This window comes from Dipodomys spectabilis, unplaced genomic scaffold (genome assembly GCF_019054845.1).
Source record: "Dipodomys spectabilis isolate Male_0828 unplaced genomic scaffold, ASM1905484v1 ptg000006l, whole genome shotgun sequence".
Classification (NCBI taxonomy): domain Eukaryota; kingdom Metazoa; phylum Chordata; class Mammalia; order Rodentia; family Heteromyidae; genus Dipodomys; species Dipodomys spectabilis.
In genome coordinates, this window is record NW_024870683.1 from 7,961,475 (window position 1) to 7,989,120 (window position 27,646).

At 42.6% G+C, this 27,646-nt stretch overlaps 1 protein-coding gene across 1 annotated transcript; it reads left to right on the forward strand.

The window, feature by feature from the left end:
* Positions 1–1,449: 1,449 nt before the first annotated feature.
* Clta (clathrin light chain A) lies at positions 1,450–25,138 on the forward strand. Its single transcript, XM_042698363.1, has 5 exons — positions 1,450–1,957; positions 10,891–10,928; positions 11,977–12,094; positions 16,709–16,820; positions 23,962–25,138. The coding sequence occupies exons 1-5, from the start codon at positions 1,741–1,743 to the stop codon at positions 24,131–24,133; spliced, it is 657 nt and encodes a 218-aa protein (XP_042554297.1). The 5' UTR covers positions 1,450–1,740; the 3' UTR covers positions 24,134–25,138.
* Positions 25,139–27,646: the final 2,508 nt, after the last annotated feature.

The window sequence follows — 27,646 nt, forward strand, 5'->3', positions numbered from 1 at the left end:
AAAAGTATTTCTACGTTCCATAGTTACCATGATTTCAAAAGTAAATGAGGATGGGGATGTGGCCTAGTGGTAAAGTGCTAGCCTAGCATGTATGATGCTCTGGGCTCGATTCCTCAGAAAAAGCAGGAAGTGGCACTATGGCTCAAGTGGTAGAGTGCTAGTCTTGAGCAAAAGAAGCTCAGGGACAGTGCCCAGGTCCTGAGTTCAAGCCCAGGATTGGCAAAAAATAAAAAATAAATGTTTTAAGTAATTACCATTTTTGTCATTAAAATACATTCATTAAAAAACTTTTTATCTTGGGGCTGGGAAGGTAGCTCAGCGGTAGAGTGCTTGCCTTGCAAGCATGAGGCCCTGGGTTCGATTCCTCAGCACCACATAAACAGAAAAAGCCAGAAGTGGCGCTGTGGCTCCAATGGTAGAGCACTAGCCTTGAGCTGAAGAGCTGAGGGACAGTGCCCAGACCCAGAGTTCAGGCCCCATGACCGGCAAAAAAAAACAAACAAAACAAAAACTTTTTATCTCTTGTTGACTGTCTCCGAAGGCATCTTTGACCTTTGGGGTTGCTTGTTTGGGGGGGTAGTTTGTTTCCGTTTCTGTTTTTGAGATGGGGTTTTGATATGTTGCTCAGGCTGGCCTCAAACTCCCGGACTCACATAATTTTGCCTGAACTTCCCAAGTAGCTGGGCCTATAAAGGCCCTGTGTGTTTTGTTTTTTTACTTGTAATAGAAATGTCTTGCTACCTGCTGCACATGCTCTTAATACAATCATGATTTGCTGGGATCACTTTATTAGTTGGTGTAGACAAAATGAGCTCCGTTATTCACATGACCCTGATTTAAATACAGAAGGAACTTCCTATCTAAAGAAAGTTCCTGTTGCCCCTAGCTGTGGCTAGAACCATCTTGGAAGTCCTCGTGGAAGCAGGATTTCCTCTTGGGCTCTGAACAACGGCTCCCCTCCCCCCAGCTCCTGCGGAAATATCCACAGAAGTTTCCCTGTGAAGCTGGTGATCCCCGTGCTACTTTCCAGTTCTAGAAATTTCTCTCTAGCTCTTAAAAGGCATACTGGTTAAGAGTGCTTTGTCCAAGAAGATACTCGCCTTTTTATACAAAATTCTTAAGGGAGAAAAATCGTTGCTAATTTGAATCAAAGTCAAGCTCCAAGGAAAGGAATAAAGAAATAATAATAATCATGGGTGAATAAATTACATTAAAAAAAACTTTTATGAAGTCATTCTAGCTCTGTAGGAGAGTTCAGTCTTTGAATAAGCCCAGAAGAGAGGCCACGGAGGATTCTTCGTCCCACTTTACAAAGGAGGAAAGTGATCAGGCGGAAACCTCAGACTCAGCCAGACGAGGCTGCCCACGCGGCACTCACCTCCCCCTGCAGGGAAAGTACCCGCAGAGCTGGCGGTCGGGCGCGAAGCAGCTAACATCACTTTCGGTCAGGTGGCACTTCCGCCTCCCTGGGCCCCGGAGGCTGGCCGCCGAGTCACGAGTTGTCTCTGTGAGCCCGCCCTCAGCCTTCTGATTGGGTATCTCCCGTCCTTTGATTGGCTGTTCCCTTCGGGGTGCCTAACTCAACCGGATATAGGAGCAGTGCTTCCGCTTCTACTTCTCCCTCCCTCCGGCTTGTCCTCCGCTCGTAGTCGCCACCACAGAGGCTGCCTCCCGGTGCAGTTCTGGTGGGTCGGTTGGTTGTCTCTTGACGTTGGTGTCTGCGCCGTTGAATTGCGCGCCATGGCTGAGCTAGACCCGTTCGGCGCCCCTGCCGGCGCTCCCGGAGGCCCCGCGCTGGGGAATGGAGTGGCCGGCGCCGGTGAGGAAGACCCGGCCGCAGCCTTCCTGGCGCAGCAGGAGAGCGAAATCGCGGGCATCGAGAACGACGAGGCCTTCGCCATCCTGGACGGCGGCGCCCCTGGGCCTCAGCCGCACGGCGAGCCGCCGGGGGGTCCGGGTGAGAATGCGGGCGCGTTTGGGGCGGGGACGGCGGCCCCGGGTAGGATCGGGCGCTTCCGTGTGCGTTCTCCTGGCCGAACCAGAGAGGTTAGAAGCGAGCGCCCAGAGGACACGAGACCCCCCCCCAGCCGCTCACGCCGGCACCAACCTCGGCCTCCGGGACCTGCCCCGGTTCCCCAAGGGGGCCTGAGTGCGGTCGGGCCCCAGCAGAGCGAGAAAGCAAACACCGTGGCTAGAAGACTGAGTAGCCCGAAAGCCCGTCCAACTTTTCATTCAACACTCGCTGCCCTTTAAGCCCGAACGCAGAATCATCCGCATTGGCGCATTTTGGCCAGACTTGGAACAGTATCATTATTGAGACGTACGATCAAAAATGGCAGTGCAGAGTGGGGGGTTAGGAATCAATATGAAACTCAAGAAAGATGGTCCGACCCTGGGAAAAGAAACTGGCCAGGAGTGATAGATGTTTGCCATTCTTCGGTTGTGTCACGGCTAAAACTTGTTCTTCTGGGAACAGCTTTTCTTAGGAAATGTTGTCCAAGATTTCACTACTTACGGAGGAAAGAGGAGATGACTAGAGAGCGTAAGGAGTTGGGAAGGGAGAGAAAAAAAATTGACCTCTGAATGTCTTACCTGGGTTTGATGCTTAAGATTGTGGTGTAGGAAAAAAGAATGGGAAAGACATGCTCATTAGTACCGGGAAGTAGGAAATTAGGAGAATGGACAATGGCTTTTCATGTACTAAAAACAAGAAACCAAGCTAAGTGTCTGTACCTAGCTACTCAGGAGGCTGAAGCAGGAGGATCACGAGTTCAAGACCAAACTGAACAACATAGAGTTTGTCTGGAAAAAAATCCAATTACAGGAGAGTAGGGTGTCATTGGAGAAAATAAGAATGTCTGTACTACCCTAAACGCTGTCCTTAAGGAGCCAGGCACCGAACATAAATGAGTAAAACAGGCCGGGCATAGAACAGTTAGGAAATGTTGAAGACTTAGGCTTTGGTTCAGTAGAGTAGTGCTGTGTATTATTTAAATTCAGAAATCTCACATTACTAGGCTAGACAGAATATTTTTAGGAAGAGGGGGATTACAGCCTCTTGAGTTTTTATACTATACTACCTCCTAGGCAAATCAGCCTCCCCAAAAGAACTTATAATGTGACTAAATATACAATTTACAGCAAGCAGATTGGACTAAATTAGGCAGTGATAAGGATATGAAGTTGATTTAGTGATTAAGAGCTATTTTCCTTAGGCTGGGGATTAAAAGTTTTTACTCCTTATTTAGCACCCCCCTTCTCCGCTTCATTTAATAGAAAACTGAATCCCAGTGAGATGACTTGCTTAAGAAAAAAAAAAAAGATGAGTTAATAGCTGAGCCCCAAGTTTCCTGACCTTTAAGCTGTACTACATTCCATTGCAGTTTGTTTAGGCAAGGTGTCTTGAGATAAAAGAAAGATTGTGGCTGTTCTGGATAGCAAGGATTGGGCAAAGCTGGACTCAGAAGACTTGTGATTCAAAAACAGTGTTATTAGTGATCACTCTTGGGAGCAAGGGTGTCTGACACATAGAAGGAATGAACCAAAACACACAGCTCTTGGTGGTAGACAGTTTGAAAAGTGAAAAGGAGAGAACAGCTTTGGGTACTTTGGTCCTTTATTCATCAAGCATTCAGCAAAGGGAAGGAAAGGGGTGATTGCTGACTTAGTTCCTGGGAAAGCTTTTCTTAGTGAACTAAGCATTTAGTGACTTAAGGCCAGATCCTTGACTGTTGGTAATAATGCAGCACTCAGCACTTTAAGAATAAGAGAACTTCTCTCTCTTTCTGTCTCTCTGTCTCTGTCTCTGTCTCTCCCTCTCTCCCTCTCCCCCTCCCCTGCCCTCCCTTCCCTCCCTCTTTTTCCCTCTCTCTCTCCCCCCTTCCTCTCTGTCCCTCTCCTTTTCTCCCTCCCTTCCTCCCTTCCTCTCCCCTTCTCTCCCCCTCCCCCCCCCCCCCCATTTTAGGCTTTCCTTGCTCTTTGAGTGTAGTTTTAGCTTTGTTGTCTGAGACGATTTATAAAACTGCATCACTGCTCAGCCTTTTTTCTGTAAAAAGTGTTAATATATGGCACAATGTTTTTAGCATTACATTTGAACTTGGGGTTGGAGGCATGGCTAAAGCGGTAGAGTATCTGTTTAGCAAGTGCGCAGCGCTGAGTTCAAACAGAGCCAAAAAGAACTGTCTGTAAAATGTTTACTGGTATATAGTAAGTATGCACAGCCCTGAGTTCAAACCCCAACACAGCCAAAAAGAACTGTCTGTAAAATGTTTACTGGTGTATAGTAAGAATCCACTTAATTCTGGCTGCTATATCTTTCAGGTCTAGCTGCTATATCCTTCAGGTAAGGAGAAGTAATTATGAGGCTTATAGGCTTTGGAGGTGTATTTAGGATGCTCTTCCTGATGTATATCAAAGAGATAAAGATTAAGGAGGGGGGGGAGGTTAAACTTGCTTTATTCAGCCTTGAAGAAAATTACTGTGCAAAATGGGAACAGGAAGAAAGAAAGAGATCTGTGAACTGGGTTGTTAGGAAGTGAGAAAAATTTAGAGGCTGGAGGTAACCAACTGGGTGAAGTGGCTTTGTGGTGGTGGTAGGGATATTGAACAATGGACTGGTCAGCGAGACAGCATAAGTGGGGCTATTGAAAATCCCCCCATAATGTGGGCTGAGGTGGGAGGAGAACAGAAGTAGTCAAGGAACTAAGAAGTACAACAAGGCATTGTGCTTTGGACAAGTCCATTCTTGGAGGGAAAAAAAAAGAGGTAGAAAAGGGATGCTTTCTGGAGTAATTTTATTGGTAGAAGTGTCATGTATAATACTGAAAGAATACTGCACAGTTAGAAAGTGTCATTACTCCATATTCTTCTGAATTGTGCCATAACTGAAAGCTAAGTGGTAGTATTTCATTTCAGATGAGAACTGGTCACTGGACATTAAGCAGTGATCCTAGTGTAGCAAGCTAACTGTTCTCAGTTGGGATTCAGACCTAGTTCTGCTTGGCTTCATATGTTTTAGGAACCTGGTAACTTCTGTTTTGAGACAGTCTTTTTCCTATTGGAAACTTATTCTGGCCCTTGTTTCTTTCTGGGGTTCCTAAGATGGCCTTGAAAGTTTCCTTCTGAATTATTGAGTTGCTTAGCTTAGTTGTCCTATTAAGTCAGTGGCTCTAGGTATCCCTTTCTGTATGTTTCTATAGCAGTGGACTAACCTTTGACTTGGGTCAGTTGATTTATACTTGCTGATTATTCACCCCTGTAATTCTACTACTTACAAGACTAATTCTACTACTTAGAAGACTAATCTAGAACTCATAGTTCAAGGCCAGCTGGACAGAAAAATTTGCTAGGCTTCATCTAAAAAAAAAGAACAACAAACTATCAAAAAACAGGATAGAGGCATGGCTGAGTGCTAAAATGTCCACCTACAAGGGACAGGCTCCAGGTTCATACCACAGTAAAGAATGTTGATACAGTAGTACAGTGAAGAACTCAAAGCACATAGTAGAGTCTGGATGGGTCTCAGAGCAAAGGGCAGGCAGCATGTAGTTTAGGAAGTATAGGATGAAGGTTACTTCTAGTTTAGTATATGAAGTAATGATCAAAGTTTTTTTTTTCTTCTGAAAGTGGCCCTGGGGTGGAATTTATTAACTGGATAGATGAGATGTTAGTTATAATGTATTAACCATTATATGGGACTAGCCAGACTAGGCATTGTATAGGCTCTAGGATTTAAAACTATCTCATTCTTCTATTTTACACAAAAAATTTTCAAGTGTATTAAAGAAAGACATTTTAAAAAATAATAGAAGTGAGTATCTGTCAGTATAAAAGCAAATGGAGGTAACATAAAGGAGGAATTGGCAGTGCCTACATACAAATGAAAAAATTGAGGGGCTGGGAAGGTGGCTCAGTGGTAGAGTGCTTGCCTTGCATGCATGAGGCCCTGGGTTCGATTCCTCAGCACCACATAAGCAAAAAGAAAAAAGCCAGAAGTGGTGCTGTGGCTCAAGCGGTAGAGCACTCGCCTTGAGCTGAAGAGCTGAGGGATAGCGCCCAGGCCCAGAGTTCAGGCCCCACGACCAGACCCTCCCCAAAAAAAGAAAAAATTGAGACAAATTGAGGAAAATATTTGCAATGTGACTGGGCTACACATACAGAACACTTAGAGATAAAGCAAAAAATAGCCAAAACTCAGTTCAGCAAGGGAAAAAAAATCAAGTGTGAGGTATATTAATACCTTGTAACAAGTCTCCATGAAGTTTTTTCATTTGTTTTTTTTTCTCCCTTACTATCAGTTTATTTAGCAAAAGTTTAAAAAGCATGATAAAGCAGTCTTTAGTCAATGTAGGTCTAGAAATATATCTGGTGATCCAGCAATTCTACAACAGGGAATTTAACAAAGAGGAACAGTTAAATATGTCAGTTTTCAGTAAAGAATGTATGCTACCTCTAACATGGTTTGGTTTGATTTGGTTAAGACAGACTTACTGTATAGCTTAGGTTGGTCTCAAATTCTCAGTTCTCCTGCCTTAGCTTCCTGAGTACTAGGACTACAGTCGTACACCACCATTTACAACTTCTAACTGGATGTATGTTATACATGTGTGTATGCATGCGTGAATATACACACCAGTACTAAGGCTTGAATTTGGCCCAGGTGATTTGCCTTAATTTTTTTGCTCAAGGATACTGCTCTGCTACTCCAAAGCTAGTAAGTTTTTTAAGCAAAGAGTAAAAATGTACTAAAAGTTACTAAAAAAGCTGTCTTGAGTACAACACAGGAGTGGCTAGGAATGATTATCCTTTGTAGAGCATGTGTTCATGAGGCCTTGGATTTGATCCCTAGCATTAGAAAAAATAAGTAGCACAAAAGTAAAACAGTTAAACAAGTTAAGAAAAATATGGCTAGTATTTTGAACTAGTGGAAATATACAAACCTGTAGTTGAAACAGATCAAAACTGAGGTGGGTTGCAATCTGCTTAGATCCCATGGTTTGTATTCATGTATCAAATTAACAGATAATCTTTCTTTTGTTATTCTAGCTTGCTCAAGTTACAGCACTTTTTTTTTTGTTTTTGTTGGTTTGTTTTGTTCTTGGTTTGTTGGATTTGTTGTTGGTTTGTTTGTTTTGGGGCTTGAATTCTGGGCCTGATGCTGTCCCTGAGCCTTTGTGCTCAGGCCTAGCACTCTACCACTTGAGTCACAGCTCCACTTCTGGCTTTTTTTTTTTTTTTGTAGTTAATTGAAGATAAGAACCTCTTGGACTTTCCTGCCTGAGCTGGCCTCCAGCCACCATCCTCAGATCTTAGCCTCCTGAGTAGTTACAGTTACAGGTGTGAGCCAGGCATGAGCAACCAGCACCCGGCAAGTTTAGCACTTTTTTTTTTCACCATGCTGGGGACTGAATACAGTATTTCACATGTGCTAGGCAAATACCACTAAGCTACACCTTAGCCCTAGCAACACTAATAATGGTTATCTCACATGCTTTTTTTTTTTTTTTTGGCCAGTCCTGGGGGGCTTGAACTCTGGGCTTGAGTGCTGTCCTTGAGATTTTTTTTTTTAAGGCTAGCGTCTATGACTTGAGTTTATTGATGGTAAGAGTCACAGACATTTTTTGCCTGGGCTGCCTTTGAGCTGTCATCCTCAGATCTCAGCCTCCTGAGTAGTTAGGATTACAGGTATGAACCACTAGCACCCAGCCTCACATGCAATTTTTAAAAATATACACAAATTGGGCTGGGAAGGTAGCTCAGTGATAGAGTGCTTGCCTTGCATGCATGAGGCCCTGGGTTCAATTCCTCAGCACTACAGAAGCAGAAAAAGCCAGAAGTGGCTTTGTGGCTCAAGTGGTAGAGCACTAGCCTTGAGCTGAAGAGCTGAGGGACAGTGTCCTGGCCCAGAGTTCAGGCCCCACAACCGACCAAAAAAAAAATTATGTGTGTGTGTGTGTGTGTGTGTATACACACACACATACACATAAATTTACTGCAAAGAGAAAATGGTATCATTATCTACTCTTTCTAGAATGCCTACCTATTCACCTTACAAGGAACCCTACACATATGCCAAGTTGTGTGTGTGTGTGTGTGTGTGTGTGTATGTGAAGTGCTGATACATGTGTATAGGAAAACTGAAAACTTAATGATGATACGAATGAATGGATTACTAGAAGGCATATATCAGAGGAGGCTTGTTTGGCTGAAAGAAATGTATGTACATAAGACAAACTAAATGTACAGGACTCAGTGATGGATTATAAACATTTTCTTCTGTCTTCATTCCTCTCTCCCCCCCCCCCTTTTTTTTTTTTTGCAAAATAATAAATGTTTTAGTATCAGTGGGAATATAATCTATAAAAGTTTTTAGTACCCCTAAGCCAAAGGGAAGAGACTTGGGTGAAGCAAGAGACCCAAAGAATGGTTAAAATATTAGCATTGACTTGGAAATAGACAGTTTGGTTGGATTTAATTAGTTAAGAGTGTCAGAAGGAAGAGGAATGGTTTGCTGTGCCCCAAGCCTCTAAGTCAGTGGAAGCTTTTATAGTAGCTCCAAGCAGCTATCAGTAGAAGATAGAGGATAGGCATAGTACAGCTTGGCACATACCTCCTCTCAGAGCTGTTATGTTAGCAGGGCTTAGAAATTACTTAGCTGGTAGTCTAGTAATAAAACTAGTAAAACACAGAAAAGAGTTTTAAAAATTAGTTAGTGGAACTGTGGGAATTGGTGGATTGACCAGGATATGCCCCTTTAAAGGCTGCCTTGAGAGCTGGGAAGTTGGCTTAGTGGTAGAGTGCTTGCCTAGCATGCATGCATGAAGCCCTGGGTTCAAATTCTCAGTACCACATAAACAGAAAAAGCCAGAAGTGAGACTGCCTTTAGTTCATGACAATTACTGTATTGCCAGCTCAAGACTGCAGGCCCTATAATGCTGGGTCTTTGTCTGGTTGCCTTTTTTCCCTCTCAAACTTTGAAAATTCTAATTTCCTTACTTAATACTATGTATTTTAAAATAGGTCTGGCTTATATAACTTCAAATTTATGAAAAAATAAAACAGATGAAATTTATTGATCACAGTTTTTGGAGGCTGAGAAAGCCAGGATTATAAATAGGTCTTAGACATTTCTCTCACCTCTGAGATGCTCTTTCTTATTTATGAAAACATGAATAGTTAATTGTGTCAAAAAGACTAGATGGTTCATCACATTTGCATGCATGCCTGTCTGTGTGTATATGTGCTGGTTCTGGGGCTTAAACTCAGGGCCTGGGTGCTGTCCTTAAGCTTTTTGCTCAAGGCCAGCACTCTATCACTTGCCTTATAGCTTCACTTCCTGCTTTCTTTTTTTTGGTCCGTTGTGGGGCTTGAACTCTGGGCCTGGGCGCTGTCCCTCAGATCTTTCATCCCTCAGATCTTCAGCCACTGGCACCTAGTACTTCCTGCTTTTTTTTTTTGGTGGTTAATTGGTTCTTGTCCAGGCTGGCTTCATATCATGATCCTCAGATCTTAGCCTCCTGAGTAGCTAGGATTACAGGAGCTTGTAATTGATTTTCTAATATAATGTACACTGGCTATAATGACTACATTTGCTCACCCTCATTCCATTCGTGTGCCCCCTATTGTTCCTTTCCCACAAACATATTTCCACTGCTGCTATTCATATTGATAAACGGTATTTTTTTTAAATTTTTATTGTGAAAATACTGTACAGAGGGGTTTCAATTACATGGGTAAGATAATGAGTCCATTTCTTATCAAACATTGTAGCCTCCTCCTTTGTTTCTCCTTCCCATCCTTCCCCCTCCCCCACCCAATCCTCCTCCCCCTACCCCCCCACCAAAGTGTAAAGTTCGATAAATGGTATTTTAGTTCAGAGGAATTACAACCTTGGATTGTGTGTAAGTACATTGAGCCTTTATATGTTATCATGCATATTTAGATCTTGCTTCTACATATGAGAGACAACATATACACTGTTTGTCTCTCTGAGCCTGGCTAACTTCACTTAACATGGTTTTCCCTAGGTCTATCCATTTCCCTGCAAATGACATAATATTATTCTTTCTAATGGATGAGTAAAATTCCATTTTTTGTGTGTGTGTGTGTGTGTGTGTGTGTGTGTGTGTGTGTATTTATATATGCCACGTTTTCGTGATCCACTCATCAATTATAGGGCATCTGGGTTATTTCCCTAACTTGGCTATTGTAAATAGTACATGATGAACGTGGATGTGGAAGTATCTTTACTGTATCTTCACATAATATTTTGGGTAGATGCCCAAGAGTGGTATGGTCCAGTCATAGGGAAATTCTGTGTTTAGGTTTTTGAGGAATCTCCAGTCTTCCAGAGTAGTTTGTACTAGTTTACATTCCTACCAACACTGTAATAGCCCTGGGATACTAAAAACTGCTTTGCCCTAATTCCAAGTAAGAAGAATCAGTAAGTCTCAGTGTAGACCCTAGTGTCACCCCTACTCTAAACCACAGTATGGGTTGAAAAAAGCAGCTTTGTTTGAAAATGGAGCTGTACATTTCTGCTCACTGGAGTTCCAGGCCAGACTTTGCCAGAACTTTCAAAGAGAAGTAACTCATTGCAGCAGTTCTGTCAGGGTTCCATTTGTCATCTCTCTTGGCCAGAAAATAAAATCATGGAACTGGGAGCTTGGGGACAGATTTGTCCACATTTTGAAAAAGTTATTAGGTTATAGCACATCTTAGTTTCTTCATTAATGAAGAAGAAAAAAAAAGAGTTGTATCTAATACCTACCAAAGGGATAGTATTTAGTAATTCACAATACCTAAAGTATTCAGTACTATATTCCACTGTGTAATTCTTTGGTTTGTATTTAACCAGCCCCAACTGACAGACTAAAATCTTGTATCTTACAGATGCTGTTGATGGAGTGATGAATGGCGAATACTATCAGGTACAGAATACTCTGATAATGTTGAATGATAATGATCCTGGAGCCTTTCTGTGATTAGCATTGATTGCTCTTGGTGGAGACCCTGGTCCTCTGACTTCTCTGACTTTTCTGGATATATTAGTAGGTGGTAGTCATATAACCTTCCAAAGAGGAAAATTTAAAAAGAGATGGCATCCATAGAGCCAGCTAGTGTTAGCGTGCTTATTTTCAAGATGGCCCTTTGTGATGATGACAATGGTCAATTTAAATAGTATATCAAGTACTGTTAGTCACTAATATTTTAAGTAATTTAGTCTGGCATGGTTAAGCTGTTAATATTCCCCAATCAGCAAGTAGAATAAGTCTAATGATTAATACGTATTTGATTAAAAAATTAATGTTTGATGTTAGTCTTCAAATCTAACCTACTATAATGGAGTTAAGTAGAATAAGTCTAATGATTAATACTTATTTGATTAAAAAATTAATGTTTGATGTTAGTCTTCAAATCTAACCTACTATAATGGAGTTCTGTCACATTTGCTGTGACTGATTTTTTTTCCCTTTTCTCTCTTAATTGTAGTAATTACATTTAAAAATTCTTAATTACTATGTTTTGATTAGATGGTATTTAATGACTTGTTTTTGTGTGGTGTAATAATATTTTGAAGTCTTAGACTCTAGGCCTTGTTTTGCTCTGTACTTAGCTTTGTCACTTTGAAAATACCACAGAATCTGTGTCAAGTGAGGAAACAAACTGCTCTCACAATTTCCTAATACATTCTATTATCCACCCACCCCCAACTTTCCTATCTCCTGTTTGTGTCCCACTTCTTAACAGGTAAGGTAACAACTATTCTGCCACCCTCATGAGATAGTGAAGATTCAGTTCAGTAATGTTTAAAGCTCCTATTGCCATGTAAGGATATACTGTCACTTTTAAGGTAATTCCTTAATATTCTGCAATAGCCACCAGTGCTGCATGTAACCGAAGGTTCTAATTTTTATGAAGCTCATTTCAGGAAAGAGTTTTTGGTACTGATAGACTGCAATTGTGTTTTGTGTTAAGGAGAGTAATGGTCCGACAGACAGTTACGCAGCTATTTCACAAGTGGACCGATTACAGTCAGAGCCTGAAAGTATTCGTAAATGGAGAGAAGAGCAAACTGAACGCTTGGAAGCCCTTGGTAAGAAAGCAATCTCTTTTTGTCTTTGAGTATCTGTTTTCAATTGAATTGTTAACTCTGCTTTTATCCTTTTTAACTTGAAGATAAGAACACTCATGGGAGATGCCTCATGTTGATTAGGCTATTGTGTGAGTAATACAGTAACTCAAAAGAGCCACCTCTCCAGAAAGAACACAGTGATCTATGGAAAGAGCCCTCAACTGCAGTGAAAGACTGGGCAACTGTGGGCCTTTTGCGTTTTGTGGTTCAAACCCTTCAGAGTGTGTCATCATCAGAGAAGGAAGATTGGCATTACTGACCTTAAGGGTAGTCTAAGGTACTATTTATGAGAGTGCTTTGTAAGCTTGAAAATATTATTTCCATGCAGGAGAGCTTCATAGTTATCTGAAGGATTAAGGTAACACTTATACAAGGAATATATGGGAGATGTGTTAGTTACTTTCTGCTTTGACAAAGTTCTTATAAGAGAAAAGATTTAGTTTACAACATCAGAGGTTTTGGTTCTTGCTTAGTTGTCATCATTGCTTTTAGGCTGGTTGCAGGCCACTTTCGGGCCTTTGGCAGGGCTGAAACATCATGATGGTGGAAGGTCATGATGGAGGAAAGCTATTTGCCTTATGGCAGCCAGGAAGGAGAACAGAAAAGGCCAAGGACAGGATATATACTCTGAAGGCAAACCCAGTCACCAACTTCCTCCAATCAGACCCTGCCTTCCATAGTTTTTATCCCTTCTCTATAGTTTTATCAATGATGAATTCATCAGTGGATTGATCCATTAATAATGTCAGAGCCACTGGGCACCTGTGGCTCATGCCTGTAATCCTAGCTACTCAGGAGGCTGAGATCTGAGGATCACAGTTCAAAGTCAACCCAGGCAGGAAAGTCTGTAAGACTCTTATCTCCAATAAACCACTAGAAAACCAGAAGTGTCTCTGTGGCTCAAGTGGTAGAGCACTTGCCTTGAGCTGAAGAGCTGAGGGACAGCACCCAGACCCAGAGTTCAAGCCCCACAACCAACCAAAAAATAATAATAATGATGATGTCAGAGTCTATGAACCAACCAGTCATTTCCTAATAAAACTGCCATTAGCTGGACAACAAAATTTTTATCACATAAAGTTTTTTTTTGGGGGGTGGGGTGGAGAACACATATCCAAACCCTGACAGAAAATGTGTACACTTTTTTTTAACTTTACCATCCACGTAAGGAAAATTTTTGCTTTTTACAGATGAAGTAAGTGGGTCAAAGTTAGAAAAAGTATTTGAAACACACAGCTATGAAGTAGTAGAGTCTCAATCTCACTCTGCCTTGCTTCAAGGTCCATAGCCATTCCTTCCAGCCACAGTACTTTCTAAATGTATGATATATATATAAAACTTAGGTAGGCCAAGCCCAGTATTGACACTAGCTACCTTGGCCTTTGGTAAAAGTGGTGTGGGCCTGGAGTATCACTTACTTCATAAGAACAAGAGAGAGCTAGTGTTGTACATGGTGGTTTAGAGGAGTATGGCAGGATGTAAGGATGTAATCCACAATGTATTCTTTTGTTAGCTCTTTGTTGTAATTTCAAATACAGAACAGTTCCAAGAAGAGGAAAATTGATAGCTTAAATAATTTTCATTTATTTTTACCATAATAGTTTATTTTTATATAAATTAGGCACATTTTTATGTCTTATACATACACACAACTTTTGTTTTGAGTGATCTGACATAACTATCTGAATATATTATTTCCTAGAAATAGTGGCATTCATCATGTAGCCACATGTTGACAGTATTATTTTCTCTTGAGAACCATTGACCTAGTGAAAATGTGACTTCTTATTTTTCAAAAGGGGTACCTAACACCCAGAAATAAGAAAGGCCTTGACCCAGATAACATAGCCAATTAGTGTCAGATCTTTTATTTCTAGTCCAATTCATTTGGCTTTCAGAACAAGACACTGTTGCATCCTATACAGCAGCACAATGCAATAGTAGTTTTCTTTGATGATGAAAATATTTGGCAACTGCACTATCCAAAATAGAAGCCACTGGTCACATGTGGCTGTTGTTACTAAGACTATTCTTCAATTTTAATAAATGAAAATTTTAAATTGTCAAGTTGGGTACCTCTGGAATAAGCCATGAGAAGTTGCTTTTTAAATTCAAGATGCCTTCTTTAGAGAAGTGGCCTTGCATTCCAGTTGAATTGGTCCACAAATAAGGTGTTTCTTCAGTTTCACCTTTTTTCCCTGCAAGAACTGTGAGAAAACTAAAAATAGAGAACCAGGACCAGTGTCAGCAGTTCACAACTTAGCTGGTGCCCACATTCATAAATTATTTACATTTCTGTGAACAGCAGTGAGGGTGGCCAGATAAGGTGCTTGTTGGTGTATCTTGCTCCTCATTCTTCCCATATCTATGTTCAGGCTTAGATCTGTGTTCTCTTGTAAAAAGCGAAGGATTGTGAGTATTTTATGTTTTTGGTGCTAGTACTGAGACTGATTTGGCCTTTTCATTCAGGCTTAGTGCGCTCCAACTTGAGATACACCTCCAGTTCTAGCTTTTTTTGGTTAACTGGATTTGTCTTCCAGAGCTGGATTAAAACTGCAATCTTCAGTTCTTAGTGGCTAAGATTACAGGTGTGAGCTCCTGGTTTGATTCTGAATTCTCACTTCCATTGTCACTTGCTAAATCTGTAAAGGCCAGATGATAATTTAAATGTTTCTTTGTACAGTAACTGCATCCTGATATAGAAGATCCCGATTTTACTTAAACCAATTTTTTCAGATAAATTTTCATGATAATTTGTTTTAATATATAATAAATGTTATAATAACCAATAGAATATATTAAATTACTTATCAAAAATACTTTTCTGAAAGTATTTTCAACACTATCCAGGGAGACCTTGCATTCAGATTCTTTGCTTATATAGTACCGGCAGCCAACAGCATCTCATTATGTGTAGCACAGGGTTCTCCATTCCACTGTGCCATAAATGGACACAAGTCAGAAATTTCCTGATACATGAGAGTCAGTGGAAACTCTAAGAAAGAGGAACCTCCTGAATGCTAAGGTCACCTTCTGATAATTAAACAACAAAGTAAAAACTTTATGATCTTAACTTTCTGTTTTTAGTTGCTACTAGGCTATTTCTTACTATTTCAGATATAACTTCTACAGATCGTTACTCTACGATAGTTCTTGCAAAGGCCCTAGAAATGACCAAAGATGCTTCGTTTCTGTCTTCGAGTTCTTTGATACTTTCCCTGCTATCTCCTCTCCTTGAAGACACTATTAGAGTTGGGTCTTATTCTGCTCTTGCAGCACTGTCTGAATTTCTGGTGACAATGAGAGTGACCTTTAGAGTCAGATCTGGATTTGAATCTTGTTTCTACTATTCACTAATATCCGTAGGACCTTCACTCAAATTTACTGAGCTTCGCCTCTCCCCTCACTACTGAAAATGGGCTTAGACTTTATCTTTTGGGGATTGTTCTAAAGATTTTAAATGTGGCGCCAGGAAGAATGTCCTTAAGAACATGTTTGAAGTATCAGCTATTGCCCCAGTAGTTGTGACATGTATTTCTCTATCTTCCCAAATCCTAATGTATGTCTCTTTAGGTAAATGTTTCTAATTCTCAGGAACTTCATGTTGGAGAATCCAGTCTGGCAAACTGCTAGATGTGTATTTTTTTTCCCTCTTTCGGTTATCCTTAATAATGATCGCTTGTCTATCCCCTGGACTCTCTTCATTATTTACTTCTTTTGCAGCCTATGTCCTGGCTTTGCCACAAACTCTTCAGTCTAAGTAGGAGTAGACATTTTGTGGTCCTCACTGACTTTGATGATCTACATTCTGCATTCTCTGATTCTTGAGCCATCTTTTCCTCTAGTAAAGGGTTTTCCCCCCCACTAAAAGTACTTTTTTAGCCAACATCTCTAATGCTAACTGCTTAGGAGGCAGAGATTGGATGGTTTGCGATTCAAGGTCAGCCCCAGGTAAAAGTTGGTGAGACCCCCATCTCAACAGAAAAGGCTGGCAGTGGTAGTACACACCTGTCACCCTAGCCAATATGGGAAGTGTAAATAGTCCAGACAAGGTCTGGCAAAAAAAAAAAAAGTTATCTGGAGCAAAAGGGACTGGAGGCATGGCTCAAAGTGATAGAGCACTCAGGTGGTAGTGCCTAGAACAAACACACACATTTCCACACTCCTCTCCTCTGTGAAAAAAAAATGCCAACTGAATTAAATTTATTTGGCTCCATGAGCAAGGTTTATATAATGACTTACCAAGGTGTCACAATTATGCTGGTGTCAATGGTCTGGGATAGGATGGAATAAAAGACCAGAAATAAGATCACTGAGACCAAGAGTTGGTTGTACTGAGAAAGAAACCAGAATTTTATTTTCTCCCTGCTATTCTCCACACACACACACACACACACACTCTGACAAGTTCATTCTCCACACACACACACTCTCTCTCTCTCTCTCTCTCTCTCTCTCTCTCTCTCTCTCTCTCTCTCTCTGACAAGTTCAATAAGACCAAAAAGTAAATTGATGAAGCAAACTTAAATTTGTTTTGTCTCATTTGTGTTGTCTTTTTTTCCCCTCCCTTCAAAGATGCCAATTCTCGGAAGCAAGAAGCAGAGTGGAAAGAAAAAGCAATAAAGGAGCTAGAAGAGTGGTATGCAAGACAAGACGAGCAGCTACAGAAAACAAAAGCAAACAACAGGTCAGTCCACGGTGGTTCTAGCACACTTTGTTTTCCAAGAGTGCATCAGATCATTTCCCAGCGTCCAGTCTAGGTTCTTGGTTCTTCCCTCTTGTAGTATAAAAGGTCTTGAGGCAGGTTTGGAAGGAAGTACGTGGAACACAGAGGCTGCAAGTCTCCAGGGTCTCGTGAGCGTAATTTGGCTCATTCTTTAGCCATCCCAACTAGAGTGTGGTTAGCTTTGATTTGCTTCTGCTGTTACAGTGTGATTCAGGAAAGGGAAAGTTATTTCATAGATTCAGTCCATATGGCAAAAATGGTGAGCCCTGAAATGAAAGGTCACTTTCCTGACTAGACCAGGATCTCATTACTTTGAAGATGATTATAATCTTGGTCATGTTACATCTCCTAAATACAACTCAGCCCTCTCAAAGAGGCTTCACAAAGGGATCCTTAGCATGGAAATAGGCTCTGTAACTAGGTGTTCCAACACAGTGAGTGACTTCAAAATTATGGGTTCACTGAGTATTTAACCTATGCCCAAGAAAATCTTGGATTGGCTTCTAAATAATGCTTTTTTTTTTTTTCAGAATATCTTTGATATTGTGTTATGATGGGGAGAAAATACATGTGTTCTCATATCATTACCAAGTGGCAGCTGTAGTCTTCAGTGCACTCACTTCTTGGAAGTCCTTCCTTCTCAAGAAGTCCTTCATTTTTGGAAGTAGCCCAGAGGCATATGCAACATGGCTCTCCTCGTGCAAGGCAGATTAGTTTGCTTGTACCTCCTAGGTTTCCAGCCTGTCTTTCACTGAATAGTAGTCACTCCACTTACTTCAGTGGAAAAAGCCAGACTAGGCCTGGGAAGAGTTTTCATTTTTAAAGTAGAGCCATAGGTTCCTGTACTTATTCAAGAAGCAGATTGGGTCAAGTGCCCTTGTTTCTGACAGTTGTAGTTGATGAAGATCTGCTGAGAAAGAGGGAGCCAGTGGCTTTGTAGCCAGCTGACACATTGTAGGCAACTGATGGGCTCTCCTACAGCAGCCCTTCATTCCTTGTGTCTTTTTGGTCATCCTTGGGCCTGTCAGCTACTCTTGGATGCCAGGCCTAAATCTTGGTACTGGTCACTTTCCTCTGAGGGATATATTCAAGGAGTGCCTGTCAAGGTTCCATTTGAAGTTCTGTAGCAAGTGTGGGGGCAGCTGCTGTCTGCTGCAGTTTACTTGTAAGGAGATGGCTGCCAGCAGCTACTTCTGAATGCTGGCGGCTCCAGACTCTGGTAACCTGTGCTTATTCAGGATGTCTCCCTACTCCCAGCAGGTGCAAGTCCAGATCTGTACAGAAAGATGTTTAGGTTGGTGTTCCCCCAGCAAAGCTTCCTCAGCACTCAAGTCTGCTCTGACGTACATGGCAGCACAAGCCGCCCTCCCTAAATATTAGTCAGTGCGACTCCAGCAGCTTATCAAAAGATTTTCAGATTTCAGTATTGAATTTATTGAGACTAGATTCCATGTCAGAGCAATTTTTTCAACACACTTTTGCTGAACTCCTGTAGAGAAAGGGCTCCCTCCTCTTAGAGCTTTGAATCTGTGAGTATGGAGGTAGGGCTATGATTCTTTCTTTGCTTGGGACTACATAATGTTGGTTTGGCGGGTCTCAGGTGAGCCTTCAAGTTCCAAAGAGGAGAAAGGACTTACATACCTTATGCAAAGAGCCTAGAACTGTTTAGAAATGCAGTCATTTGCCTTGTAGAAACTGCAGTAAAGGATGGAGCCTGTTTACATAAAGCTCATGGTATACTGCCCCCATCACCATGGTCTTAGCACAGAAAGAGTGGTTTTCACATTCATGCCATTGATTCTGCAGAGGATGGAAGCAGGAGCCAACTGAGAATCATTTGGGGCACTAGAGATGTAGCTCAGTGATAGAGCTCTCATCTAGCATGTGTGAGCCGTGGGTTTCATCCTTAGTATTGTAAAAATAAGCTAATGAATATTAAGCCAGGTGTAGTAGCATATACATATAATCTCAGTTTGTTCTGTTTTTTTTTTTTTTTTTTTTTTTTTTGGTCAGTTGTGGGGCTTGAACTCAGCTTGGGCACTGTCCCTGAGCTCCTCCGCTCAAGGCTAGCACTTCTACCACTTGAGCCACACCACCACTTCAGGTTTTCTAGTGGAGATACAAGTCTCAAAGACTTCCCTGCCCAGGCTATCTTTGAACCATGATCCTCACATCTCAGCCACCTGAATAGTATTACAGGTTGAGCCATTGGCACCTGGCCTAATCCCAGTTTTTTAGGAAGCAGAAGGAACAGCACGAAAGTTCAGAGCTAGCCTAGGCTACATATTGAGACCTCATATTTATAAACAACAACAACAACAAAAATCACTTTAGGGTGCTTCTTCCCAAGGCATGCATCTTACCTTAGAGGTTTTTTTTTTTTTTTTCCTCTTTTTTGAGAATCTCACTATATATTCCAGGCTGGTCTTGAATTTGTGGTCTTCCTGCTTCAGCCTCTGAATGCTGGAACTATAGTCATGTAGATTTTTATATTGGCTGAATATTGTTTTCTGCCATTAGTGCCTATAAAGTTAATTACTTTCCCTGCTGTTTTTCTGTATTTTTATAAAAGATAATGGGATACTCATTTTCATCAGGTGTCATTCTCCATGGGTGATTCTTGTAGCAGCTGGATGTTAAGGACCCCAGAGATAAGCCAGAAAATGAGAGGCATTCAGAAGAGGAGGCTTGGGTGTGTAGAAAGAGCATCTAGGTAATTTTGAGTATCCTCAGATCAGCTGTCTTCCAGAAGCCCTCTACCCAGTCTGTCACTAGAGCCATTGGCAACACATCCAGGCCAGGGATTGTGCTTGTGGAGGGTGGTTTTCCCTAATACAGAATGTGTAGTTTACTGTTTTTCCTCACACTGCATCTCCCTCCTTTTATCTTGTCCATTTAAATGTCAACTGCACAAGAGTGTGAATTATTCAGACAGCCTGCGGATATGGTTCTGAGGACTCAAAACTAGTGGCTTCTACAGTTCAGTCATGAAGGACCACCCCAGATCATGTTCCTTTCCAAGCCAGAAGAGAAGCATTCTCCCTGTTACAATTGGCTTCTGTCCTGATACTCTTTAGTTCTGCCAAGGCTTGAAACGGTTTGAGGAAATCTATGATTCTTAGCAATGGTAGACATTATTTTTCCATGCCACTTGTGGGACAATTTATAGAATGAAGTGTTCTGCAGACCTTGTCTGTGGTCAGGCATTTCTCCTCACCCTCTCCCAGGCTGTCCCAGGCCCCATCAGACCTGCCCAGGCTCACAATTGTTGCTTTCAGGTCCCTTGGGCTGGGTGAAGTGGACACAGGCCAGGCCGCTGTGTTTGCTGTTTGTGCTTCAGGGATTCTGCTTGTCATGGACAAGTTCTTTAGTCTTAGGACTAGCTGAAGCTCTTTAGTCTTAGGACTAGCTGCAAAGGAGCAGAGTCTCACATTTAAGTCTTTGTTGTTAAGTGATGCCTTGACAAGAGTCATTAAACCTTTATTCTTTTCCAGTGAGAGCAAGATGAAGTTGAAATGAATTAGGTTGAGCCCTTTATGTAAACTAGAAGGATTATGGTTGTACAAGCTGGCCTGCCTTGCCTCTGTCTCCCACTCAGCCCACAAACAACTCTGTTTCCCTGCTGAGTCACTACAAGTTAGAACCAGGCTGCTCCTTTTGTCATCTCTAAATTTCCACAAAACATCTTCTGTGTGTAAACCAAAACTGGATAGATGAAAAGAGGATGGGTGAGTTTAAAAGTAAACTGAAAATTACTAGAACTTGGCTTTAGATGAACATGCACACTTAGGTTAATAACTGGACATGATTAGCTTTTCAAATGTCTCTTCCTTGCCACTTGCCCACCATAAACTGGCCTGGCAAGGGTTAGGCTGAGACTTCTTGAGCAAAGTTTCTTTCTGCCCAACTATAGTGGACAAGGGGGCTTGTTCCCAGGCATTCAGCCTGGAACAACAGTTAAAAACCAGCCTATCCTCTACAGTATAAATTGCTCCACCTAGTATATCTGCCTCCTTAGCCCACAGCCCTGCCATGTTTATTTGCTTTCCCATCTCTGGGAGAGTTAAGGAGGATTTTTGGATTTCTGGATTTCACTTAGTGAAAGCCAGGCAAGCCTTACTCAGGGACACACAGGACCCAGCTGCAGCCAGGACCCAAGTCTGGAGTTTCTGCCAGCAGACCACTTCAGTTGCATTTTTTCCATAAGTTTCTAGGATACTGAAAATGTATCCTCTATTAGCTGGTATAGGGAAACAAGAATTGGATAATTGAAGCTTTGAGATCAGATCTTTAAGATTGAGTGCATCTGGTGCCTGGCAGCATTCAGTGAGTACCCAATGATACTGGAGCTGGCAGAAACATGGGACAGCGCAGGATGGCTTCCTGCGCATGCACCAGCTAGGAAGCAACTTTAATGTACAGTTGAAAGTACTGTGTTGGCTAGACTATGAGTTCTGAACACTTCTACCATGCTATAGCTGAGCCATCTGGTTCATTTCTAAGCCTCAGTGACCTCATCTGTAAAGAGGGCAGTGGCATACATAGGTTGTGACATTTAAGGACTGAATCAGTGTAATGTATGTGAAGGGGTTTGACCCATAATTGAGTCCCTAAAACAGGTTATTGCTGGGTAAGCCACAGAGCAGAAGCTGCCTGCTCGCTGTCATGGGGGAGTCGGGGAGTCTCACACAGAAGCAGTGGCAAACTCCTGGGAAGCCAGGGCCTGCTGGATCATCTACCACTGGAAGCCTCCCAGGGTTGAGGAGGGAGCCTTAGGAGCAGCCTCTCAGCCCACTTGCACCTCAATTGTGGATTTTAGATGTTTCTGCTTCTCAATGTTCTCTCTTTTTTCCTGCCTGCTTGCCTGCCTTTTGGACCTCTTGCTGTCTAGGGTGGCAGATGAAGCTTTCTACAAACAACCCTTCGCTGACGTGATTGGTTATGTGTATGTTGCAAAACTAATTCCTTTTCTTGTTTTGGTTCTTTCTACTTTTTGTTAAGAGTTAATGCTCCTTTTTTGTCACAAATTGCTTTGCTTTTTAAACTATTTCACATTGGCACTGGGGGCTGCCTGAAGCGTGGATAAGCGCATATATATGATCCATTGTTAATCTGGATTCCCCACACCCTCTGATGACCAGTTCTCATATGTGGGATCTTGGAGGGAGGCAAACTAATTCCCTTTCAAAATGTAGATCCTTTGTGATCTTGTCTAGGAAGGGTTTGGGACCTAGGTGGATTCTGACCTCTTTCTGTTGCTGCACCGCTATGGTTAAGGCCCTTTCATTGCTTGTCCCTGTGGGAAAGTGTGCCTCCCACTGTGAGCGGGTAAAAATCCCAGGAGGAATTGAGCCTGTGAGCAGCAGCAGCAGCAGCACTTTGCATTGTACTCTGTACTTCAGAGAGGGTGGGGGTCCTGCTTCTCAGGCAGAGGGTGCCTCTCTTCAGTGGATGTCTGTCTTTGTTTCTGTGGTCTTACATACCAGAAATTGCTGTTGAGTGGCCAGCTTCTGATCCCCAATCCTAGCATAAGCCCCCAGCTGTGAGATCAAGATGTCTATAGCTGTCTAATATGATCCACTTCGCATCCCCCTCCCCACCCCAAATTCTACATCTTTGGAAAGTATATTTTCTTAAGAATTCCTGTTGTCAAAGCAATGTTGCTGAAGAATTGGAACCAGTCCCCACTATATCCTTAAAAATGAAAACCCAACTTCCTACATGAGGGAGATGAGGGTATAACAGAGGAAGAAAGAAACCTGTAGAAGTTGGGTGGCAAGATGAGGTCTGTAGAACCTTTTAGAGTCCATGACCTTGAGATGTTCACCTAGGTTTCCCGGGCCCTCAGAGGAAATTTGCAAGGAGACATGTGAAATGCTGGACGTACAGGTGGTGTTTGATCTGACTTTTGCACATTCTCTCTGGAGTAGAAATGGAGACTGGAAAGGTCAAGTCTGGTTTTGCGGGCCGCAGGGTAGTCCAGCAAAGCCAGCTGCACGTTCCCAAGCGTAGAGAAGAGTGGCAAGGGCATGTCTAGCTTACTGATCATCTGCATTGAGCTCATTCTCATTTTCTATATCTGACCTAAAGTTTCTCTCCTTGTTTCTTTTCTTCTCTTCACCTTTAAGCACAAACATAAACCATCCTTGCTACAGCCTAGAACAGTTAAGTAAACCTTTCTCACTGCCCCTAACTGTGTGTGCCATGAAGTCGCAGTGTTGTAGTGGCTCTAGGCTTCAGCAGTGTTTGCCACGGCCATCCCTGTGATAGTGCCACCCCACCCCCACCCCCGTCCCCACAGACTGGTCATCTCCATTGCTTTTGCTTTGCCCGTGATGCTTGTTGGAGTAGATGAATCTATGGTGTCTTCCCACCTTTTATCCCTGTCCTTTGAGTTAGTGCCTACCTGGGGGTGGGCTGAACTTGATGTGAAAGTATGTTGGAGCGGCATCCTGCCAAAAAGCAGCTGACATTCATTGGCTCTCCTGCTGGGGTGTGCCCTGAGTGGTCCTGGGCACCCAGCTGGAGAGAAAATGGCAAACTTTTGGCCGAAGTAGAGAATGCCCTAACAAACCCCTTTCCAGAATGGCTTTAGTCTCTAGTGCCTGCTAGCATGGGAGCTTTGTCTTAAATTCCTTTTGATCTGCCCTGTTTCTCTCCAGCCTTAGGAATAAATCTAGAGGCTAATTGTGCAATGACCTGTGGGCTTTTTAGAAGTTTCAAATTTTCCTGAAACTCAAACAGCTACTTCCAAGTAACTGACCAGCCTGCCGCTTCGCTCCAGTTCCTAAAAGCAATGTGTAGCTGGCCAAGGATTTGCCTTTTAATGCTCTTTATGAGCAGACAGTCAGACAGAGACAGAATGAGCCCTGAACTGAACACCTGTATTCCACCATTTTACACAGCAGCCTAGGCACCCTGTGCCTAGGAGAGCTGGCCACCCTTGAATCTGACCCGGGCCAGGTGCTCTTAGCCTTGGGAAGACCAGAATGCCATCAAGTCAGGGGTGAAAAGGCCCACACTGTTGTGTAGCAAGGCAGCCACCAGCTTGCTCTGTAGGGGGTTTCTACATTAAACCAACATGTTTTGTTACCATTTCTAGGGCAGCAGAAGAAGCCTTTGTAAACGACATTGATGAATCATCCCCAGGCACTGAATGGGAGCGGGTGGCACGGCTGTGTGACTTTAACCCCAAGTCCAGCAAACAGGCCAAAGACGTCTCCCGCATGCGCTCAGTCCTCATCTCCCTCAAGCAGGCCCCCCTGGTGCACTGAAGAGCCACCCTGTGGAAACACTACATCTGCAATATCTTAATCCTGCTCAGTGAGGCTGTTCACAGTAATTGGATTAATTATGTTGAGTTCTTCTGGACCAAACCTTTTGTCTTTAGAGTTGATCATTGTTTGTGATTGCATGTTTCCTTCAATTGTGTTCTCCCTGGCATTCAGCGAGTAAGGGAGAGGAGAAAGAGTGGGGAGGGACACTCCCACCAGTAGCCTCAACCTGTGCTTTTGTGCATTATTCTGAGAATAAATTTGTTTCAAACATTATACACGAAACTTCTTTATTGACCTCTAGCTGTGCTGCAGCTTGGAAGCATACTTAAAGGGATGAAGAACTAATTTCATCATTTCTAGGGATCTCTACCCCCATTTAAACTAAAATAGCTCCACATTTCTCTCTTCTATGAAATTCTTTGGAAATTTTTGTTTGAAAAGTAAATTCATTGACTAAAAGGTGACCTGAATTGTTTCCGGAAGACACCTGTAAATCTTCCCACCAACCTAAGGCATTTTCTCCAAGGTGGGTTCATCATTATCTGTTAGTTTAGGAATCTGTCTTGGTATTGTTTGTTGTGAGACCTTTACCATCCGTTGGATTCAGTAATTGAACCTGAGTCTGGACAACGTGTGTGTGACAAGCTCTGTCCCTCAATTCCCGTAGCACATATTGGATGTGTGCCATCTCAAGGATACTTGGTTCCTATTTCTATTGTAAACTTCCTTCATCTAGTGTAGTCATGCAGTTCTAGATATATGTAGCTATTAAAAAAAACATTTTTGGCAGTAGTCACATTTAATATGTCCACTATGTGTCTGAGTTGAACAGTGCAACTGGTTGCTGTCCCAGAAAGCTGTATTAGAACATGCTGATTTACAGTTTACAGTTACTGCCAGCAGACTGCCCCACATGTTCATTCTCTGCCCTAAGAACACCTTTGTAGAATATGGCATTTTTAAATTCTGTTTTAAGCAATTAAAGTCATCTGTAGCAACCTTGGTCTTGTCACCTGGTATTTATAAAATAGAGATTAAGGAAAACACTAGTAGTATGCTCAGAAAGTAGGTTAGTCTTGCCATGGTCAAGGAAAAGGTCCACTATCTCTCAGCACTTTAATATTTGTATGGGAAAAGGGCTTTCTTTCCTCTCTTCTCAGCTTCCTAGTGAGCATTTCCTTGTTTTCTGGCCTCTTTTGTTCCTCTTCTTTAGCTCCCTCTGCATTTCTATTGCCATTCAAAATGTTACAATCCAAAAGCCAAGTCAATGATGCTTTGCTCCCTCCCCTGAACTCTGTAACCCTCTGCCTGACATAACTTCTTTGTGTGTATGTTGGGGGGGAAGGGGTAAGTGTGTCCATCCTGGGACTTGAATTCAGGCCTGGGTGCTGTCCTGAGCTTTTTGCTCAAGGCTCAAGGTACACTACACTTGCCACAACTCTACTTCCAGCTTTTTTGGTAATTTAGAGGAAGTTAATCTCAAGACTTTCCTGCCCAGACTTTGAACTGGGATTCTCAGATCTCAGTCTTCTGAATAGGATTACACATGTGAGCCATCAGCACGCGGCTGTAACTTACTTGGTGCAACTGTTTGGACAGTCTTGCCTCCTGTACCTGATGGGCTTCTTGAGGGAGGATATGCAGTTTTAAAACGTAACAAGATTTTATATCATCTAGATCAAGACATGGTTCAAGTGGTAGAGCACCTGTCTACCAAGTGCAAGGCCGCATTTTCAAATCCAATTCCACAAAAACTAGACAATAAAATGAAAGAGCTTGTGTGAGTCCCAAGGCTAGGTCTTAAAAGCAACATAGCTTACTGCTAATTAGTTGGACCACAATAGCTGGTAGCTCTGAGCCACCTTATTAAAGCTCTACCTTGCTGGGTGCTGGTGGTTCAAACCTGTAATCCTAACCACTCAGGAGGCTGAGATCTGAGAATCTTGGTTCAAAGCCAGACCGGGCAGAAAAATCCATGAGACTCTTACCTCCAATTGATTACCTAAAAACTTGAAGTGGAGCTGTGTCTCAAAGTGGTAGAGTGCTAGTCTTGGGCACAAAACCTTGAGGATAGTGCCAGGCCCTGAGTTCAAGTCCTACAACCAACAAATAAGCTTTCTCACCATGCTATTATGCACTGAGGGAGCCCAAACCAGCCCATCCAGAGACCTTGTAACTATTTACACAAAGAAATGCAAGCCCAATTGCTAAATACTCCCAGCTACCTGCTGCTATTTATTTCAGTGCCAGTCACTATGTAACTACAGTGCAAAGACTGAGCCAGACCTACCAAATAGTCTTTTTCTAAATTCCTGACCCACAGAAACTGAAAGTGAAAACAATTATTGATATTTTCAGATCTTTTTGTTAACAGATAAAACAGGATTGTTTCAAACAGAGATACTTAGGTGGATGGAGCTAGCTGGTCGAAGTGGGTGCTCAGCCTTTAGTTATAAACTTTAGTTAAGCCGGGTGCTGGTGGCTCACGCCTGTAATCCTAGCTACTCAGGAGGCTGAGATCTGAGGATCGCGGTTCAAAGCCAGCCCGGGCAGGAGAGACCGTGAGACTCCTATCTCCAATAAACCACGAGAAAACCGGAAGTGGCGCTGTAGCTCAAGTGGTAGAGCGCTCGCCTTGAGCTGAAGAGCTGAGGGACAGCACCCAGACCCAGAGTTCAAGCCCCATGACCGACCAAAAAAAAAAAAAATAAACTTTAGTTAAAAGAAGCTGCTTACCTAGGTGCTGATGGCTCATCTGTAACCCTGGCTACTCAGGAGGCAGAGATCTGAGGATCACGGTTCAAAGCTGACTCCAATTAACAACCAAAAACCTGGAAGTGGAGCTGTAGCTCAAATGTTAGGGCACTAGGCCTTACACAAAAAGCACAAGGACAAGCCAGGCGCTGGTGGCTCACGCCTGTAATCCTAGCTACTCAGGAGGCTGAGATCTGAGGATCGCGGTTCAAAGCCAGCCCGGGCAGGAGAGACCGTGAGACTCCTATCTCCAATAAACCACCAGAAAACCGGAAGTGGCACTGTAGCTCAAGTGGTAGAGCGCTCTCCTTCAGCTGAAGAGCTGAGGGACAGCGCCCAGGCCCAGAGTTGAAGCCCCACGACCAACAACAACAAAAAAAAAAGCACAAGGGCAGTGCCCAGGCCTTGAGTTCAAACCTCAGGACTGGCACACACAAAAAAAGCCACTTCTTTTTATGTCAGATTTTAAATATTATATAGCAATTCTATTAGGCTTGGGTTTTGTTGTTGTTGTTAAGAAGGAAATAATAGGGCTAGGAATGTGGGAGTGTTTGCCTAGTAGTAAAGTGCTTGCCTAGCATGCAGGAAGCCCTGGGTTCAATTCCTCAGTGCCACATAAACAAAAAGCTGGAAGTGGCGCTGTGGCTCAAATGGTAGAGTGCTAGCCTTGAGCAAAAGCAGCTCAGGGGCAGGGCCCAAGCCCTGAGTTTAAGCCCCAGGACTGGCCAAAAAAAAGACTCAAGTATCTGATTTATG